Here is a 20,164-nt window from a genome sequence, read left to right as displayed (position 1 = left end):
TTTAGTTTACAGAATAAACTGATAAGCTGAGAAAATATATGCAGTATACGATGTATTCTGAAAGTGCTCTAGTTGCTAGAGTTATTAATAGACACAAGCATAGGCTAAGATAAAATATGAAATTCTTTTCATTCTGCTAGTCAAAAATAAGTAAAAAACATATCATTTAGGAAGTCATATAGAAACAAACTGCATAATCTACAGATAAAGAGAACAAAATGCTCATGGAAGCAAAGCTTATTCATCACTTTATCTTGCAACCTGACACAGTACATGCTCAATCTATTTAATTACAGGAACAGAAAAATAGCAGAGAAATATGTACATAGAACAGCAATGTTTCCAGTCCTACCTTGGTCGTGACAATGCACAGACAATCCATTCTGTAAATCTCCACAGGAGTGTATGTAAATCATAAAAATAAATCAGCAAGGGTGAGGAAAGGCTTTTGAATAGCATGAACAGAACCGGAGGCTTGAATCTGCACAGCCGGCTTTTCCAAGTGGGGCCCTCATAAGAAACTCGAGTCCTCCTCCACAATGCTAAAGGCAGTCATGATGCTCACAGGGATCAGTAAACCCACTAGAAATCGTCTCAAGCAAAACTTCCAGGTGGCTTATCAGGCTTGATTGCTGCATTGTTCAATCTGAGATCAAAATATGCTGTTGAATAGTATGCAGCCCTCTAAATGGGAAGATGAGAACCACAACAAGCACAAAAGAGCAAAAGCATCACATTTCAGCCCTAGCTCTGGTTTCACAATTCTGATCTGCTGTTTCAGTATACCCATAAGATTTCCCTTGCCAAGTCTCTCTCTCTCTCAGCCTCTCTCTCGCTCTCTCTCCCTCCCGCTCTCTCCTTCCCTGTCTTTTTTTTCCTCCCCCCTTTCACTCGCTCTCTCCCTCCTCTTCGCTACTAACTCAGAGCAAGCACAAAACACACAACTATCGGGCCCATCTATCACAGTGCTGTCACTTCTCTGCCAAAACAACTGCTTTGGGTTGTAAGGGGTTTTATTAAGAGCATGATTCCTACAAACACACATTGCTGGAAGTGCATGATTGAAACATGAAGGTGTGTGTGAGAACTCGTGCGTCACAGCTACAATTGCTCAGAATTACTGGGTCAGATTCGGATTTGGGAAGTGAATATAAATAACAGCTGGATAAGGCGAACTTTAGCTACAGCATAAAATAATCAGTCAGGGGAAAGAACCGGGATTTGCATATTTACACATGCACGTGGATCTGTCAGCACAACAGTGATATAATTATAGTTTACCACCCGTGGAAAAAACCCTACATTATATACATTATTCAAATCTTTGTAGGGAAATCTTTTTTTTCTCCAGCTATGAAAAATACATCAAACTTTTAATTAAAATAAAGCACCTTTAACAACAGAGCTTAAACAGTCCTAAAATTCTCTCCCAAACTTTTCTTGCATCATTGACAGATTCAAAGTCTTAATCTATTTATCTCATGTTCTCTATGTTCTGCTTGGAGTTTTAAAGACTGTTTAAGCCCCCACAGCCCTACCTTTCTTGCAGTGATGCTGGTGCAGAGCTTGCCTTTCAGGTGTTTTACATGAATCATTCTGAGTTAGAAAGCTTGCTGTCAGCTCTTACAGGCTTCCCTCTCTTCCAGATAGAGGAAGAGAGAGAGAAAAAAAACAGGGAGGGAGAGAGAAAGATTCAGAAGGGGAAAGATATGTAAAATGAAAGCTCTGGCCAAAGAGAGAGGAAAATCAATGCTCCTATTCACTGGAAAAAAAAAAAATATACAGCCAACTGGACTGTTGACAGCAACAAGAGGAAATGTCTAGACACCCATACATTACAATTCACCTTTTCATCACACTGGACAGCACAATCTCCCCTGGGTGCTTTGCTGAGGATCTCTCATTCTCACTCAGAGCTAAAATATGTTTTTAATAAAATAAGCCTTTTCAAGAAAATGAAAGATTATTTAAGAGTCATCTCTCTTCCATAAATTACTCAGGTTATAACCCTAATATTCCCATGATTGTTGGAGCAGTGAGACGCTCAGTAAATGACACATATTATTCTGCCAAAATGAGGTCACTGCTACCAAAGTTACAAAATCCATAGTGAATCAGATATGTGGTCAGAGAGCAATCAACCCTCCCCCAACTATTAAAGTCCTGGTGGATACAACATTTTAAAAGAAAGTCTCCAGAGCACTTAGAACTGTGTCGAAGGTTTCAACTCACTCTGAGCAAACACGTGTGCACAAAACAAACTTGATTTGCATTTACAGGCTCTGCTAGAACCTGTAGGTTTTCTCCGTGCTGAGGTTTGGTCCAGTAGCCAAACAGTCAGACAAGTTTATCAAACTATAGATTATATGAAACAGACAACTTCCAAACATCCTTTAAGTAAGAACAAATTAAATACCTCCTCAAGAGGAAACTAACACATTAATATGGTGTAACATAAGCCACTCTTGTGCTCTAAGGATTATTGGGTAAAAGTAAATTCAGTCAACTCTAAAATCAGCAGATATTTTAACACTGGGTGTAAAGCATCCAACAGTTTGTTCCAATTGATAGATTCAAGCTTATCTAGTAAGGTGTGAATTATTTCATACATATAATTACCTAATGACTTGGCTGTAAAATTTCATCTCAGACTTGAAACTGGCATATGGAGATGTATTTTGAAATTGGTCTCTAAGCGCATGATCTGTAAATGCTTCTACTTGCAGCTCTACTCTTTTGAGATGATCCCAGTGAATTCATGATCCTATTTAAAGTTTATATGAAAAACAGAGGGTTTCAACCCTTTGGGAATGCTTACATGAACGTGACTCACCCAGCTCCCTCAGTGCACCAAAAACCTTCCTACTGCACTCCTCCAATTTTTGACTGCCACCTCCTTCCAATTAAATATGACAATGAGCATTTAACAGGGCAGGATTTGCACATGTGCTCCTAAAGCATAATACATAATGGAGCAGTTTGCTCCCTAAAATACTGTCACCTACTTTTCACCCCGATAATCTCCTGTAGCCCAAGACAGAAGGAAGACATGCTTTAGGGGATGCAGACCCCAGCTTCAAACTTCCACAGGCTGATTTTGGTCGCCAGGACTGCCATTCATTGCTTCTAACACACAATGACTGGCAACAGAAGACTGTCAACGGGTCTCTAGTGTTTCTTCAAAGATTCAGTCCCTCATGTCCATTAACAATGCATCCCACATCCCAAAAAGAGGTTGAGCTACTTAATTTTGTTTCTCCAACTAGACACTTTTTCCATTCATTTTTTTTTCTCCCCAAGAATAAGATTTTCAAATCATTTGCACTACTTTATCCTTCATTAGCAACACCTCCTTCTGCTCTAATTTCTGGAGGTCATATACTACTTACTTCTATTTTTTCCTCTGTTCTTTCAACATTCTCCTTATATGTACATATGATCCTGACTGAAATCTGCTACAGAAAGGCTTGACCCAAAAACTAAAAAAAATTGAGGATCAGCCATCTGGGGTGAAAAGACATGGTTTATAGTTGCTCATAGTCAATTTAGATGGTAAAAAAGAACCTCTGTAATGAGCTCTGACTCTTGGGAAGCCTTAATATGAGAAGAGTAACAACTATTTCCTGCTGTGACACCAGTGGTTCGGTTGATCACCATGTGAAAATCATCTGCCCAGCTGACTGCTTCCTTCTCCTCTAATTTCACCAAGGTATCTGTTTTTAAGTCAAACAAAAACCAATAATATGAGGTAAGTGGGTGAAATGGGACAATCTTTTAATGCAGTCTACACAGGACAATTTAATGCTCCTTTCTGGCATTAAAGTCTTCACTGTATCCAGGTACTTCCACTTGAATAACCAAAGCAGAGGGTTTAATTAGGCCACTATATTTAGAACCAGAGCCTGCAACATGTCACTGCATTCAATATTTGTAAAAGCAAGCTTCTGTAAAGGATAAAACATTAGAAAATATTCTGATTTTTTATATTTTCCATTATGCACCTTCTTAAACACTTCTTAAATTCTTTTGAAACATAAATATTATAAAGCAAAATCTGTAAAGAAAAATAAATTGCTAAAAAAAACCAATTAAAGCATAACTGGTTTATTTTCTTTTATTCAAAGAGTAGAGATTATGAAAAACAAAAGCACTATGGCTCCAAGTTTTGGAGCAGACACAAAGAAAGGAGGCATCTAACCAGACTGTTAACATTGCATTAGTAATGTCACCATCTTGAAAAATTTAGCCAGTGACTATTTAGAGCTCTACACACCTACACATAAAACACATGAACACACACATGCTCTTATAAATATAGAGAAAGGTTTATTTACTCCTAATGTATCTTAAATTGTGTACTATGGAGTACTTGTTGATGGTATTATGTTCCTAGGTTATAGTCTCTTTCTTCTTTTCAGGTTCTATATTGCATCCAAACAAGCTAAAAATAAATACTTCTGCCAAGAGGGCAATTGACATAGTTGGCAAATTATGTCTTTACAGCCAGAGGTCACTTATACCACTTGAACCCAGTTCCTGTGGATCCCAACTGGTTACTTAGTAGGTTAACTGCAGGATTCATGTGATCTGAGTAAGTATATGCTACAAGGGAAAAACCTCATGAGACAGTTTCTTTATGAAGGCTGCTTTGTGGTACACTAAAAAAAAAAAAAAAAAAAAAAAAAAAAAGAGAGAGAGAAACTACTAATCTTGTAGATCCTGGATATGTGGTTGTGAGCTGTATTACAGATGAAAAAAGCTGCATTACAGATGAAATGTCAGAATAAATCCTTCTTCATCCAGAAAGAGAAGTTAATACAAATTTCAGAAAGCACGTTCTGTATACCTTCATCACTCAGAATTTTAATGTAGTTCCCAGGCTGAATCAGAAGCCCAGGAGTCCTGGTGTTAATTTAAAGATCATTCTAAATTAGCAATTTTCCCCCTCCTAACTGCAGCAGCCCTAAGAGCAGCAGATCTACAACTGGCCTGAGGCCAGAGAGAGTCTCAGACAGAAGCTATAACACGAATCATTCCCTTCACCAGTGCATGGCAAATTTCACTGCTATTTAGCCCAATCAATATTGGAGTCCTGACCAATTTCTCCAGCTGGTAGTTTTTCCAATGAGAAGAAATAGGCAATTATCTTTTTTGTAGGGAAGTAGATCTTGCCTCTTAAAGCCTGAAGGTAGATGGTAAAATTGGCACAGGGAAAGGTGGACAGGCAGCTCCACTCCTTCAACAAAAGGTCTGTGCACCCAGGTGGCCATGGTGGCCTCAGGCTTAACAGACACAGAAAAAAAGTTTCTGCTTCACAGTTGTGGAGGGGATTCCCTCCCTCCTTACCCCAGATACAGTCCCACTTTACCACCTCTTTATGTATTATGTGAGAGCTCGCACCACTTTAGCCAGGCAACTGGCCCAGAAGAAAAACCAAACACGCTACTTCTGAGACAGTGCAACTTCCCCAGCAGACTCATTACCACATGCTCACCAGTTTGGGGTCCTATGAGAAGGCAGTATGGCAAGCTGGGAACACAATATGACTTGTAAGACATGAACTTTCAGCATCACAGATTATGGGGCAGAGGTCCCTGACCCATCCTACAGCTCTGAAGGTCCTTATACAAGCTAGCCTTTCAAAAGTCCCACGACCTCCTTTAGTTTAAAACTTATGCCTAATGCTTTTTCTATCTGTTATTTCCTATACTAATCCATAATTGTTTTCTTGTTTGACACAAATCCCTTACTCTGACTCTGAAAGAAACAGAAGTGCTTCAGTTACAAATGTTCTGCTGGCTTTATGCAGGCTGGGATGCTCTGCAACAGAATCACATGGTACTAAGGGCAGTACATCCAGAAGTGGGTCTCAATTCTTAAGATCAGTGGTGAACGAAGAGTTCATTTTCATTCTTGAGCATTCTGCCTGGAGAAGTTAATCTAACTACCAATTAATCATTAGCAACTGATAAGCTCTGGCACATATGTTCAAACATGTAGCCACTCTTAAATAGCTAGGTATCATTGTCATAGCAGCCACTAACACTCAAGCACACTCACTTGAAAAAGAAATCGGACAAAATGATGCTTTCAAGTGAACTGACACACTAAACCACGAGATCCTGGAAATGAAAACAAAACATCTGCTATCTACTATCCCATGGCACTGAGAACTGAACAAAACACCACTCACAGCTCTGAATGTCTTAGAGTGCGGCAATGGAGTTGCCAACATTCAGAATTTCCTCATGTACACTTTGTACATGAACAGCATGAAAATGTAGTACATAGAATTGCTGATGGGGAAACATCCAGTCTGGGGTTTGCAGTGACTCTAAGTAGGAGGACAGTGCATTGTTCAACTGGCCATTTGTAACAGAAATCATGCTGTGAAACGGAGATAAGATCAACTACATCCCATGATTTTCACAACATTCTTACGGAGACAATTTATTTAGGGCGTATATCAAACTTTTGATAATTCCTTGCTTTGGAGAAATAAAATCTTCCATAAATATAAAGACAAATTTCAATGAGTATATATGTTCTTGTATTTCAACTGTCAAGTACCACAATGTTACCATGTGGTACAAAAGCTTTTCTGATTGGAAAATTTGGAACACAACAACACAAGAAACTCAAAATCATGTTAGAAAATTAGAACTTTAGATTTTTAACATTTAATGAACAGAGAAATTTATCTAGAAATGGAAATAAAGCCTATGGAAAAGCTTTAGACAAGAGGAATAATCCACAAGTTTCTACTGTTGGAAACAACCCTTGCTTAAGTCTACAAGGTACCATGCAAGCACACCAGCTCAGTTAATGTCTCTTCATCATGTTTCCAGCTTGTTTACGTTAAAAGAATACTTAATAAGTTTCTTTCACTTCAAAAAGGAAAAATACAGTATGATGCCAAGGCCAAAAGTCTATATAATAATATCTAAGCCCAAGGGAATTGCTCCAGCCAAGTTCAGAACCTATGAAAATAATGGAGATACTATAATGAAACACTTACGACTTCACTTGCATGCAGCAAGACAGGGAAGTATAACACAGCCCCTTACCACAGTGATGAAGTAATGCTATTCAGCAGAGTTTTATGATAGGTATCATTAGGCTGCCCATACAAAAATCATCACTTTTCTGACATTAAAATTCTTCCATATTGACTCCAGACCAAAAAGAAACTACAACACACACTAAGACTGAAAACACCTGGAATAAAACCTACTAACTGTGGAACAACTTGGACTTCAAAAACAGACAAAAACATGTTTCAAAACATGAAACCACCTTGAGATCAGCAAATCTGTACAACTGCCATGAATATAAACAAGACTTGTACATAAAAATAAAAATTAAATCCTGCCTAGGTCAGCATAAAATACCCAGGGCTAGCAATATACCACAATAAACTTCAGCTGTAAGCCTCATTCAAATGTGACATGAACATGCAGCCATTAAGCAGAAATTAAAAAAAAAAATCCAGAAGCCCAAATTGACTATGTCCCACACACTTCACCTCCCGCAAAACTTCATTAAACAAGGATTTCATTCTCCATAAAAAAAAAAAAAAAGTGGACAATACCTTTGTCTTCATGTCTACCACATAGTTTTCAAAAGTCAGGCTCTCCTTGTTGCATTCATCACATTGGCCAGATCCTTCTGATCCATTGGAAGCTGCAGGCTAAAGAGCAGAGTGGAAAAACAACATAAATAAAGTAGCTGAGATGCGTGCTTTAATTCAATTACATTTAACATAAAGATTATCACGCACACACAAAAGGGTAGACTGAATTTAGATAAGTGTCAGGTGGCTTATACAGAAGATTTTCACCTCAATGTTTTTTCATGCAAAACTTTCTGTGTTTAATCCTACAGGCACTCTCATGGTAGTCTGTGAAAGTCTTAATAGGCTAAATTTGCAAGATGATGCTTATCATAATCTCTGTGTGACTTCAGAAGACATTCAAGGTGCTCTGCAACTCTCAGCAACACAACATAAAGATAAGGAATGAAACCAGCGCCCTGGCAAAAAGACCTGCTGACCGTGATGAGGCTCTCATCTGGAGCAGCTGCAGGAATCTCCTTACAGAAACAAACAAATTATCTAGTTTGTTTTCTTACTTTTAATTCATTACATTCCCCTAAGTGAAACATTTTTTATAAGGTTTCATGCTTGACTAGTAACCATATGTGTAAATCTTTTAAATTCAAATGCATTTTTTGTTATTTTTCCTTCATTTACACAGATTTCAATCTTAGGTTGCTTACACAAAACCCTCATAAAACACACAGTATTTCTTCAAGTAATATTTTTGGCAGAAGACATAGTAAATGACTCTATTTGTTTTTTCAATTTTCTTGCTGGAAATCTAATATATTACTGTAGATTTTACATTAAGACAGTAAATATTACAAATGACATCTCTGTTTACAATGCTCTGCCCTGCAATAATGTCCTTGAAGAGGCAGCCTTTGAATGAAACATGATGACTGCCTCTACCTTAGATCTCAAAAAATTTCTGAGCACTCTGCAAAAGCACAAACAAGAAAGCAGGGAGGATTCAAACAGAGCTCAGTGTCTTGTGTCTGTGGGTGCCAGACACTGCAAGCACCCTGAGTGATTTAGACCCATCCTGTTTTAGCCCATGCAGGCATCCCGCAGGACTGCAGTCAATTTTAACACAACAGGCAAGAAATTGTTAGCATTTTAAGTAGAGCAGCCTTTGCCAGCACAACTTAGAAAACAACAAGCCAGTGCCACAGAAACAGCCAAATCACACTCGTATGTGCAAATGTTCTCTCCTCTGATCTTCGGTTGTTTATTTTAGGGCTCTGTCCAACAAAAGACTGAGTGCTGGCCCCGGTCCAACCAACTACTTAGACACGTGCTTTTAGCTTCACTGGAACCAATGGATAAGTCTTGTGCTCCAGTAAAGACTGTTTAAAGGTTGGATCAGGCCCAGCAGCTCAGAATTACATGGGGCTAAGTACACAGGGCTCCACAAGTCCTCTCTGAGGTTACAGCTTCCCTCACATGGAGAACCACTCATTACCTTGGCTGACTTCTAGTCCCCAAAGGGTGTTGAGTATCTCCCATTTGCAATCTGGAAGGGAGTAAGGCATAGAAAGACAACAAGGCCAAAATTGTCAAGGACAGCAGGAAACTGAACCCAGGTCTTGCCTCAGAGCCTACAGAAAGTCCAAGTAGCTCCCTAAATGTTTCTTTCAGGAAGAGAAAATTGGTTTTGCAAGGAGCTAAAAAGCATGCATAAAGTTTTCAGTTCATCTTTGCTTTCTTGACATAAATATTTTTCATTGTTATTATTTACAGGCAACAATATAAACTGTTCAAATCAATACATTATTTATTTGCTCTAATCATCAAGACTTAACGGATCCTTATTTTAAAGGAGCTCAGCTCCTGCAACTTCTCTAAAGGGGTTTGACAAGCTTCAGCAGAAACTCCTATGGTAACATTTATCAAATGAATGCAGCTGCAAAACGGGATAAGAAACTTTTCTAGTTTACATTTTACATGTTTTTTTTTCTCAAATTTTTCACCATTAGTTAGCTCAAATATTTTGAAAGAACATAAAATAATGTCATAAGATGCTATGAAATGTTTCCATTGTTTTCCTTAGGGAAATGGGTTACAAATTCATTGTAAAGAGCAGAAAATCAAGGACATTAGGGGGGTTCAATCAGCTCAAGCAAGAGTAATTGTAATACATCTGGAACATTTCTCTGTTCCAGTGTATTAAGGTTCAATAATCATTAGCAAAATAATATATAGTTTCCAAACCTAAACAAAGCATATGTTAGAAATCTATCTGAACACCAAGAGATATTTAATTCTATGTTATGAAATGTATAGGACTGTATAATCCAAGAGACAGAAAGAATACTTGCTGTGCATTGTGACAGATTTATTAAAAACTAACAATCTTGGATTTTAGTCTTTTCTTATTCCTGATTACATACAAACCTCCCTTTGGAGGCCAACAAAAAGTCTATCCTGCTTAAAATTATGTGTATACTTTATAGCCAAAAGCTGCCTGCCCGTGCAAAGGAAGTGTTTCAGCAACACCCCATTATTCCTGAACCATGACCAGGAGATGCAGAACTGGCAGCCCCACCACGACACACTACAAATGCAGTGGACAACATGCACTGTGCTCACACATCCTTGCAGGAGGTTCTGGAAATAATTACTTGAAGCTTGAACTACAATTACTGCCAAAACTATAGACTTTTTATCGCACCCCTGCACATAGAGGGCTGGTAGTTGGAACAAATCTATCTTCACAGAGGAAAGCATGACCTTATTCTCTTCAAACTGGTCAGAGAACAGAAGAGATTTCACAAGCAAATATTGCAAGGGCAGATCAAAACTTCACTTGGTAACTTTACTCACATGGTTAGTAACCATGAGCCTTGAAGACCACACCTAAAGCAACCTTTTAATTTTGTGCATAATTAACACTAATCTATTTAGATTATAATTAACAGATGCTATTTAGACCATAATCTTTTCAGCAAGTCTTTTTCATTGTGCAAACTCACACCATTATTTAAATATTTATTAATAGAATAATAACCACATTACCTACCTTCCTAATTTTGTCTCATTTTAACAGTGCTCAATGAAGTTTCTCTGTGCTTATAATACATCTTGCAGGTAGCTTTTTAGGACAATTCATAATTGATGTAATCAACTGACAATAAAAACTCTGCCTGATTACTTTTTGCCAAAGTACATAGATACAAATTATGAAAGACTAAGTCACCAGTTCCACTTTCAGCAGGCAGCAGGTTCCAGTTCATGTCTGAGCCAGCAAGCAGACAGAAGGAGCATCTGCCCTCACAGGCAATTATGGCATGTGAGGTTTCCATGAGTTTCTACAGCAGCCAAGCCATATAATAATGGTGGATAAATTCCCCAGTCTAGCGTAAGAACTTATAGAATTTCCATAATTTATACAGGATATATCAATAGGAGGAACTTATAACCATCCCCAATAGTTTTCACATGTTTATTTCTTGGGATGAAGCCCAAGACTGAGAATATAAAAAAATATTAAAAAAAAAAAAAAAAACAAAAAACCAAAAAAAAACCCAGAAAACATACATGCAAACTTTATTCTGCCCTTCCATGGTCTAAGATATTGTTTCCAGGACTTTAAATTTATTTACACACAAGGAATATTTTCTAGGGCAGATGTGGCTAGAAAAGGCTGATCAGTTCTATACAGGACCCGAGAGGGTGGGTGGAAGTGTGAGGAACTACAGTCCATGAGCCCAAATCAGTGTGCAACTGCCTTAGGGCTCAGAGAGCTAATGCACCTTCCCCTACAGCCACTACCTTGGGGAACACTCCCCTCTGCTTTTAGCAAGAGAAATTCAAAACAGAGGCTGTCCGAGATGTCTTTGGGAACTTTGGATCACCAGTTGGTAGCTCTGCTGCAGCCTCGTAAGAGCCTGTCAATAAATTCCTGCTTGCCCTAAGTGATTTGCAAAAGGAGAGGAAAGGAAGAAAAAAACACAGCAATTTGTTAACTTTTGGATGCTGATATCTGTCAGGAAATCTATCATCCTGATAACCAAATGCTCCAAGAAACATATAGTGCTGAGAGATACTGCTTGTATTTAATTAACTTTTCTACAGCAAGCATATTTGAAAATCATTAGAACATCTACATTTCAACATAATATATGCTGGAATTATCAATTTTACAGGACATTGATGTAAATTAACTCATTCAGCAGCTATGCTGGAGTAGGAAGCAACCTGAGCTGAACTGAGATACTCAGCAGGACGTTGCTACTAGCAAAGAACAAAGCACACCTCTGTGCCAGGTACAGCCAACATGGTCATGCTCTGCTCAAGCTGTGAGTGAACTAGAACTGGACTCAGGTCAAGTTCATCCTCTACAATGTGCCAGCAACAGCACGAATCCCTTCTGTGCCTGTGATCTATCCTCCAAGCTCTGCACCTTTCTGCCTTACCTACACAGAGTTGACAGCTCTCCTAAATGTGCTGTCAGCATCACTGGACCACAGAAAAAAAAAAAAAAAAAAAGAAAAAAGAAAAAAAATGAAGAAAAGAAAAAAAAAAAGGGAAAAAAAAAGGAAAAAGAAAGTTGTATGTCTTGGACAGATTGTAGGAGACAAAGCATCATTGAGGGCTTGATGAGTTTTTCCTGCAATGCCATGCAGAGAAATAATCCTAGAGACCATAAGATTATGTGCTTTGCTATTCCTATTCTATGCTTCTTATATTCCTTATTACAGGAAGAAATGTCATTCAACAAATTTTTTTGACAGGATATGACTTCATCAATATCACAGAAAACTCAGACAATCCCAGAGCAGACTATGCTATAAATTAAAATCAGAAATATAATCCCACTGAAGTCAAGTATTTTAATTTGACTCAGCTGGGCCTAAATTTCAATCCAGAAATAATATAGTAGAGCTTTCTTTTCTAATTCAGTATTTCTAAGGCCATATAGAAAGGCATAGTTTCATGTCAAATGATTTAGATGTCAGAAAGGATTTTATTTCCATTTCCACGTTATGGCTTCTTATTCATTTTTTGATGACATCAAGGTTTGTTCCACATCACATTGCATTAGATCAGACTTTGCAGCTGTCTTAAGTCAGGGTGATGTTACAGAGCACTATAGGGTCTCATGGCTAAGCCCTGCAAGAATGTCCTTCAGTCCCTTCTGCACCAGTCTTTCCAATATGACCAGTAAATATGAATGAAGAAAAACACACATTTGAGTATGGATTCTACTGTACAAATCACATCATAAGTGCTTCAAATTTTTTTTTTTAAGTTATCGTATTTGAAAGTGAGCATAAATATCACAATAATATTTAGTTTGCCCTGGGATTTTTATGATTTCGCTTTAACTAATATGGATTCAACCTTTCAGAAAATTTTATGACAGCCTTAAAGAGTGTTACAGCTCAGGAACAATTATCTGGCTGTGGACTTGTGTCTCAGAAAGGTCAGGATCTGATTTAATGCTGCTCCACCCTCCTGAGAGCAAATCTTGCTCTCAGTGTGTTTCTGGATGTCAGAATGTCACTGGTGAACTTTTCATTTGCTCGTCCCCGATGCATATTTGACTATTCATCTAAAAGCTCTCATCCAAGCCATCGGTTACTGGAGTAGTCACTTTTGCTGTGCTAATACAAAACCCACACTCAGACCTGATTTCTCTCACTATCCATATCACACAATTATCTAGCTGCACTGTTACTCTGATCTACAGCAAGACAACTGACTTTCCAGGCAGGGAATTCAGGCAGGAAGGAGACACTAACTCATGCACCAGCTTTTCTCCTCCCAGACAGAGAGTTCAGATGAAGCTGTCTGGAGTTAGTTGGCCCCACAAACTCAAACCCAGTGACGGACCAGAGGATACATACAGGACCCATTTTGCTGATACAGGCTCTGTCTCCAGTGTCACTTGTCATAGAGTCATAGAATCATAGAATGGTTTGGTTGGAAGGGAACTTGAAAGGTCATCTGTTCCAATGCCCCTGCCATGGGCAGAAACACCATCCACTAGATCAGCTTGCTCAGAGTCCCATCCAGCCTGACCTTGAATTATTCCAGGGGTGGGTCATCCACCACGTCTCTAAAAAACCTGTTCCAGTCTTTCACCACTCTTATTGTAAAAAGAAAAAACAAACTTACCTCTTATATGTAAATCTAAATCTGCACTCTTTTAGTTTAAATCCACTACCCCTTGTCCTACCACATGCTTCACAAAAAAGTTTAGGCCCATCTTTCTTATAAGCTCTTTTTAGGTACTGGAAGGTGCTCTAAGGTTTCCCAGGAGCCTTCTCTTCTCCGGGTTGAAAACTGCAGCTCTTTCAGCCTGACTTCATAGGAGACATGCTCCAGCCCCATCCTCTGGACTCACTCCAACAGCCCACATCTTTCCCACATTGTGATCTGGATGCAGTATTACAGGAGGGATCTCAGGAGAGAGAAGTAAGGGGGCAGAAAAGAGAAGAGCTCATGCAGAGCTTTATTTTCGAGCTGGGAGACAAATCAAGGCACTCATGCATCTCCTTCCCCAGGCAACAGAGAGTCACTAAGGTCACACAATGGTGGACTCTGCCATATGTGATGATTTGTACAGTAGGAAGGGAAGGGAGCAGGGCACTGTGCAGCCACCAGAGTCCCTACAAATACAAGCCTTGAGAGGGCTGTTGCTCAAGTAGTTTCCCCTGCTAAGACCTGGCACACTGAATAGCAGTGGCAGGATCTAATGTGGCAAAGAAAAAAAATGAACAAAGAAAAAAATCACAAATATGAACTCTGCTGCAAGGATGAAGACATAAATAATTTACAGTTCAGAGGCATGAACATTACAAAGAATGTCAAAGAAACAGACTGGACAGACTGGTCGCAGTTTTCAGGCAAAGACACACCCCAGCTGTAGCTCCATGCCAGGCAGATATCTGCCCGCAAGAAATGGAGACAAATAACTTATGTATTACTGATGGAGTATTTTCCAAAACATTCCTGGTAGTAGTGTTTTTAAACTCCATAGGGCAAATTTAGACACCTCTGAACATGAGAATGAATGAGATTAAAATATTAAACAAATAAATGCATTTTCCTCAGCTCACTGGGATCTGAGTCAGATCATTCTCCTCATTCCTTTACCTTTCAGCTATCAGCCTGCACTTTGCTGGGCATAAAGATAAAACATGAAGAGTAATTTGGGATATTAAAGATCTATTTCTTTCAAATAGAGCAGAAGCTATTACTGAACTCTTATGAAGGCTGGAGGAAAAGGACTAGAAAAATTAAAAGGCTGAACATAATTAATGAATGCTCATTTAGAATTCACTATCATAAAATATCCCGGAAACAAAATCTACAGCTGAAGAGGGCAGGTTGTATTCAGAAACAAGCTCTGGAAGGAGCTCCATGTGCACTGTATCAAACTGAGAAGAAAGACAGGGAGCTGTGGTTGCTGGGAGATCCCTTCAAGCATGGGGTAATGACACCTGGCAAGAGGCCCTGCAAGCAGAAAGGTCACCTGCAGCAAGAGTGAAGTGCTAAAGTACATGGTGATTCCAGTTGTGCCCACCTGCACACATTCACACTGACATTTTATTAATTAGCTTCAGTGGACTTCCTCCACACGTTAGCTCATATTAGTGAAATCACAATCTTGCCATGAAAATACAAGTAGACCACAGCTGGAAGCAAATACTTGGTAACAGAAGAAAAAAAGAAAAAAGTAAGTCATTAATTGTAAGGGAAAACACGACTAATGATTTTAAATTAATTAATCTTTGCATTGCTATTTTAATTAGCAAGGATAATGTTTATTTTACTTACATAGAAGTTCTGGATACATAAATTCCAACCTACATATTTCAGTTGCCATAACAACTTGATACATTTATTCTCTTGTGTCATTTTTTATTGCATCAGTGTAGATTTTTTTTTTAAAAACCAGGAAAGGAAAAAAAAAAAAGCCAACTGCTTTGGTTGCTATAATAACACACTATTTTTCAATTGTGCTTTTCACATTTAATTCTTCTTGAAATCAATATTATTTTTCTCCAAAGATGTTCCTAGCACAGTGTAGAAAATTCACTACCAATTTCAGGGCTCAGTGTTGGCTCTATCAAAAATCCCAAGGATATGTACAGCCCTTTGGCTCAACTATTACTTCAGTAGTCTCCCCTAGGATATATAGCTTTAGGTCAAGTTCTTAACAGAAGACCTACAGAGTAAGTCTAAGTCCCCAGTTAGTGCTTTTCCCCCTGAAAACCAGAAATAAATTAAATTAACATCAGACTCTTCAGAAAGGTACACAGTAGACTTGAGGCAGCAAACATAATGGCAGAGATGCAAAACAGCTGAGTAAATCACTGCAGTGTGCTCCAGGCCAGGAGGATCTTACAGAGCAGTTTCCACATTTCATACACACTGGTGTAGCACATGATTAGTTTAACTACACTTTTATCCAGGAGCAGAACTGGTTCCTAAACCCTCGGGGCCTCCAAGGAATTGGATCAACTCTTTTAAAGGTATGGTCAAGTGGCACTATGATGGAAGGCACAGAGATAATGAGGACAGCCTTTGTCCCTCCCTCTGTGCAGTTGCAGCAGAGCCTGCTGTTGCCCATTGACCTTTCCCAACTCTGCACCCCTGCAAATGGGCCCTTTCCAATTAAATTGCAATTACCTAACTGCTGATGTTGCATTTCTGTCTGGGCCCCTGTAACAGTCATAATGAAAGAGACTGTATTAATTGCTATCAATTATATTCAGGTGCAAGGTGAGGAACTGCTTAGTAACCATTGTTCCATACAGCTGGCATGGACTGACCTCAGATTAGAGATAATAGGGCATTTATGAATGTAAGGTTAGAGTTTTTGATGGAGAAGGACTTTGGGAAATGTCTCCTGTGGGCTGCCCTGGCCTTTGGGAGCAGCTTTTCATTTATTCTTAATTATAATACCTCTACTTTGGTCAGGAGGGTTAGAATGGTTGCTCTCAAAAGACTGTATCCCACTCAGTTGTCAAGAGAACAAGAATCTGTATGTGTATTACCACACAGAGCTTAGGACAAGATCTAGCCCTTATTTCAGCCTTCCAGTACATAGAGAGGCCACCAGATAGCTGGAGAGGGACTTTTGACAAGGGCATCTAGTGATGGGACGAGGGGGAATGACTTTAAACTGAAAGAGCACAAGTCTAGGTAGGGTACTAAGAAGAAATTCTTTACCAAGAGACTGGTGAGGCACTGGAACAAGTTGCCCAGAGTAGCTGCAGATGCTCCATCAATAGAAGTATTGGTGGCCAGGTTGGATGGGACTTTGTAGCCCAGTCCACTGGAAGGTGTTCCTGTCCAGGGCAGGGGGTTAGAACTAGAGGATGTTTAAGGTCCCTTCCAACCCAAACCCTTCTGTGATTCTAGCTCAAAACAAGAGAAACACCCAAAAGTACTATGTACTGCATGATAACCTTGCAGGAAATATGCTTAAATACGGAGTCACTCAGATAAAGTGAATTCTGATTTATCTCATGATGTGCTGCAGGTCCATAGCAAATCCAAGAATAGAAACCAATCTCTTGGTTTCTCTCTCAGTCTCCTCCACTGGCCCACACAGATTCTTCCTATTTACACCTCCAGAGAAATTACAGAGGAAGAAACTATCCACATTTCACTTGAGATTAAATTTTGAGTCTTTTTTTTTGCCAGAAATGGTGAAATTAAGTCAGTCTACTCAATATCAGTAATAAAACCAGATCCATTTTGAGAGCAGGACTGATGTATCAGAAAGTGGTATTTCAGATAACCAAAGGTGTTTTACATTAATACAAGAATATAAAGCCTGCATTAAATAAAAGAAAAAAAGCACCTCAAACCATCAACAAAAACACACAATCAAAGCCTTGAAGAATATTGTAATGACTTTTACTTCTCAAGATAGTTTTGCTTGAAGCTTCCTAAATCTTGGTATAGAAGAATATTTGTTTCAGCTAGAGCCAAAGGGAGGGGAAATAAGCAGTGGTTGTCATTACAGTGGCAAGCTGCCTTGCTAAGTCATGGCTGCACAGCTCCACAATCATATATACTCATGCTGACATGCAAAAAGACTGCAGCTAAACAAAACCTTTGGCAAAACATTGTGCCATATCTCTTCATTCAGCTTCTCTCCTACAAAGCATTACAAAGTGCTTCACACCAATACATATCAAAGGGAAAGGACCAAAAAGGTAATTTAAGTAGAATGAATCAGGTCATTAAACTGCAGATTAGAGTATCACACTCCCTGAGCTGATAACCAGACAACAAAGTGAAGTAAAAGAGAAAACAACATTCCCTGAATATTTTGCAGAACGTTGCACTCCATGGATCTGCCAATGCTTGACAATTTCCTTTGCGACAACTGTCACAACCTCAGTGGTGGAAAAGAATCTTTCATTGCCTAATGGACAGATGGCAGAAACCTCTATTTTTTATGAGGATCCAAGAACTATTACCATTAGCCATTTACCAAGGTTATTAAAAAATTATGGACTGTACAGGGGTTTGGGCTTCTGTGAGCAGAAAAGCATAAGGGCTACTGAGACTTAATCAAATAAATTTCACTGCCAACTGCAGTTGACACCGAGAAAAGGTGCAGATGCTTAGGTACCAGGCAATGCCAAGAGTTGCAGGGAGGAAGTCTCCTAGTCTGTGTAATGCCCCTTCCATGCTACTACCTTGCACAGTCCATATGGATCCTGGACCAGGAATCCTTCAGAAGTACCAGCTTGGGCTGACCTGAGGAACAGTGCCCTTGTCACAGCTCACTGAGACCGAGGTCCAGATCCAAACACTATCAGAAAGGAAACCCTGGATGAGGCAATAAATCCAGTCTAAAAACTGTTGACTGCAACAGCTCATGCTAAAGCTGTCTGCCACTCTGTATTTGCAATGTGTCCATGCAGCTTAGGTAAGACTTTCTCCTTTTGCTGGGATGTTTCTGACATCAAGGAGGCTGGTTTGGGTAGAGATGTACATACAAACTTGGAAGAATGTCAGAAGAAAAATTTGAAAATACTTTCACTGTTGATGAATATTTGCTTGAAACACAAAGCAAATCACCTTTATGACCATTACTGTACAACCTCATTAGCAGGGGCTCAAATTACAATTATGGTTTTATTCAGAAACCTTATAACAACTTGGATGCTTGTTAAAGCAAACAGCTCTGTGTACTATTCTGTATATTTTGATGTCCTGGTTTCAGCTGGCATAGAGTTAATTTTCTTCCTAGAAGCTGGTACAGGGCTGTGTTGTGGATTTAGGATGAGAATAAAATTGATAAGACACTGATGTTTTAGTTGTTGCTAAGCAGTGTTTACACTAAGCCAAGGACTTTTCTCACACCAGCCCACCAGTGAGAAGGGTGGAGGAGTACAGGAGCCTGGGAGGAGACAGCCAGGACAGCAGAGCCCAAGTGTTCCAAAGGATATTCCATACCATATGGCATCACGCTCAGTATGCAAGCCAGGGAGAATCTGGCCACAGGTCACTGCTCAGGCACTAGCTGGTTACTGGTCAGTAGCTGGAAGGTGTAACTTGTTTTATATATTCAAAATCTTCATTATTATTGTTATTAGAATTTTCCATTTCTGCTCTGTCAAAAAGCCTTGTCTAAAATCTCAAGTTTTACTTTTTTTTCCCCAATTCTTTCCTCTACCCCACTGAGAAGGGGTGAATAAGGAAGGGGCTCATGTGATGTTTAGCTATCTGACAGGTTAATCCACAACAGCAACCCCCATCTTGACTAACTATTGCTTTATTACCACCATGTGGTTAATACCACATTTCACTAGCTTATAACAAAGTTGAAGCTAAGCAAGATCACCTTCTTAACATGTTTCTGTGCAGTACTTAGCCAAATAGGGGTCATTAGAGGTGGCCCTAAAAAATATAGTAGATTCTAATATTGCACTTTTAAACACAGTGGGCAAAAATGTAGTTTCTACTATTAAGAAAAATAGCTTGCTATAATCAGCAATCCATTATTTGTAAACATCCCCACATCTGTTTTCTTAACTACAGTTAACTAAGAATATTCTTTTGAATATCTGTAACCAGCATCCTGATGCCACTTCACAAAGGCAATCCAAGCACTCATTTTCTTTTGGCTGAGCTGAAACAAAGCCCTGTGAAGCCAGGCACAAAGACTGGTTTTCCAAGATCATTACAACTTGAGCACTCCTTTCTGTTCAGCGTTGAGCAAGGATGCCAGATCAGTCCTCCCCTCTGTGTGTGATGACTATCCATAGAACAGAGGGGTTTGGTCTTTGTCCAAGAGTAAGATGATCACAAACTGCAACCAAAGAGTAATATACGATGATTCTAAACCTCAAAAGTAATGGAACTGTTCACCATGAATGCAAAGATATCTCTGTATATCAGGCACATTCCCTAGATGGGGAAAAAAATAAGGAATCCAATAAATAAATTTATATTGAATTAAGAAGCAGCATTAATAAATACACCTATGACTGCAGAAGATGGACTGTGTCACACCATAATGTATTCAGCATCCTGAATAGTGAAACATCTAATTACAGGCTTGCTGCTGACCTAGCAAAGTTACCTGCG

The 20,164-nt window shown here is 39.0% G+C and overlaps 1 protein-coding gene across 25 annotated transcripts in view; it reads right to left on the bottom strand.

Annotated features, from left to right (window-relative positions):
* The window catches only part of DLG2 (discs large MAGUK scaffold protein 2), a 988,777-nt gene that overhangs the window by 833,547 nt on the left and 135,066 nt on the right, over nucleotides 1–20,164 (bottom strand). For 16 of the 25 annotated variants that reach the window (XM_030286703.4, XM_032751275.3, XM_032751277.3 and 13 more), the window contains one exon: nucleotides 7,592–7,690. In XM_030286703.4, the coding sequence (XP_030142563.1) occupies nucleotides 7,592–7,690 (99 nt within the window). Of the gene's footprint in view, nucleotides 1–352; nucleotides 908–7,591; nucleotides 7,691–20,164 lie in introns of those variants that run through there. The other 9 variants (XM_041719721.2, XM_072937165.1, XM_030286567.4 and 6 more) reach the window with 5 other exon arrangements.

This window comes from Taeniopygia guttata, chromosome 1, assembly GCF_048771995.1.
Source record: "Taeniopygia guttata chromosome 1, bTaeGut7.mat, whole genome shotgun sequence".
NCBI classification, from domain to species: domain Eukaryota; kingdom Metazoa; phylum Chordata; class Aves; order Passeriformes; family Estrildidae; genus Taeniopygia; species Taeniopygia guttata.
This window is presented reverse-complemented; position numbering and strand designations above follow the sequence as displayed.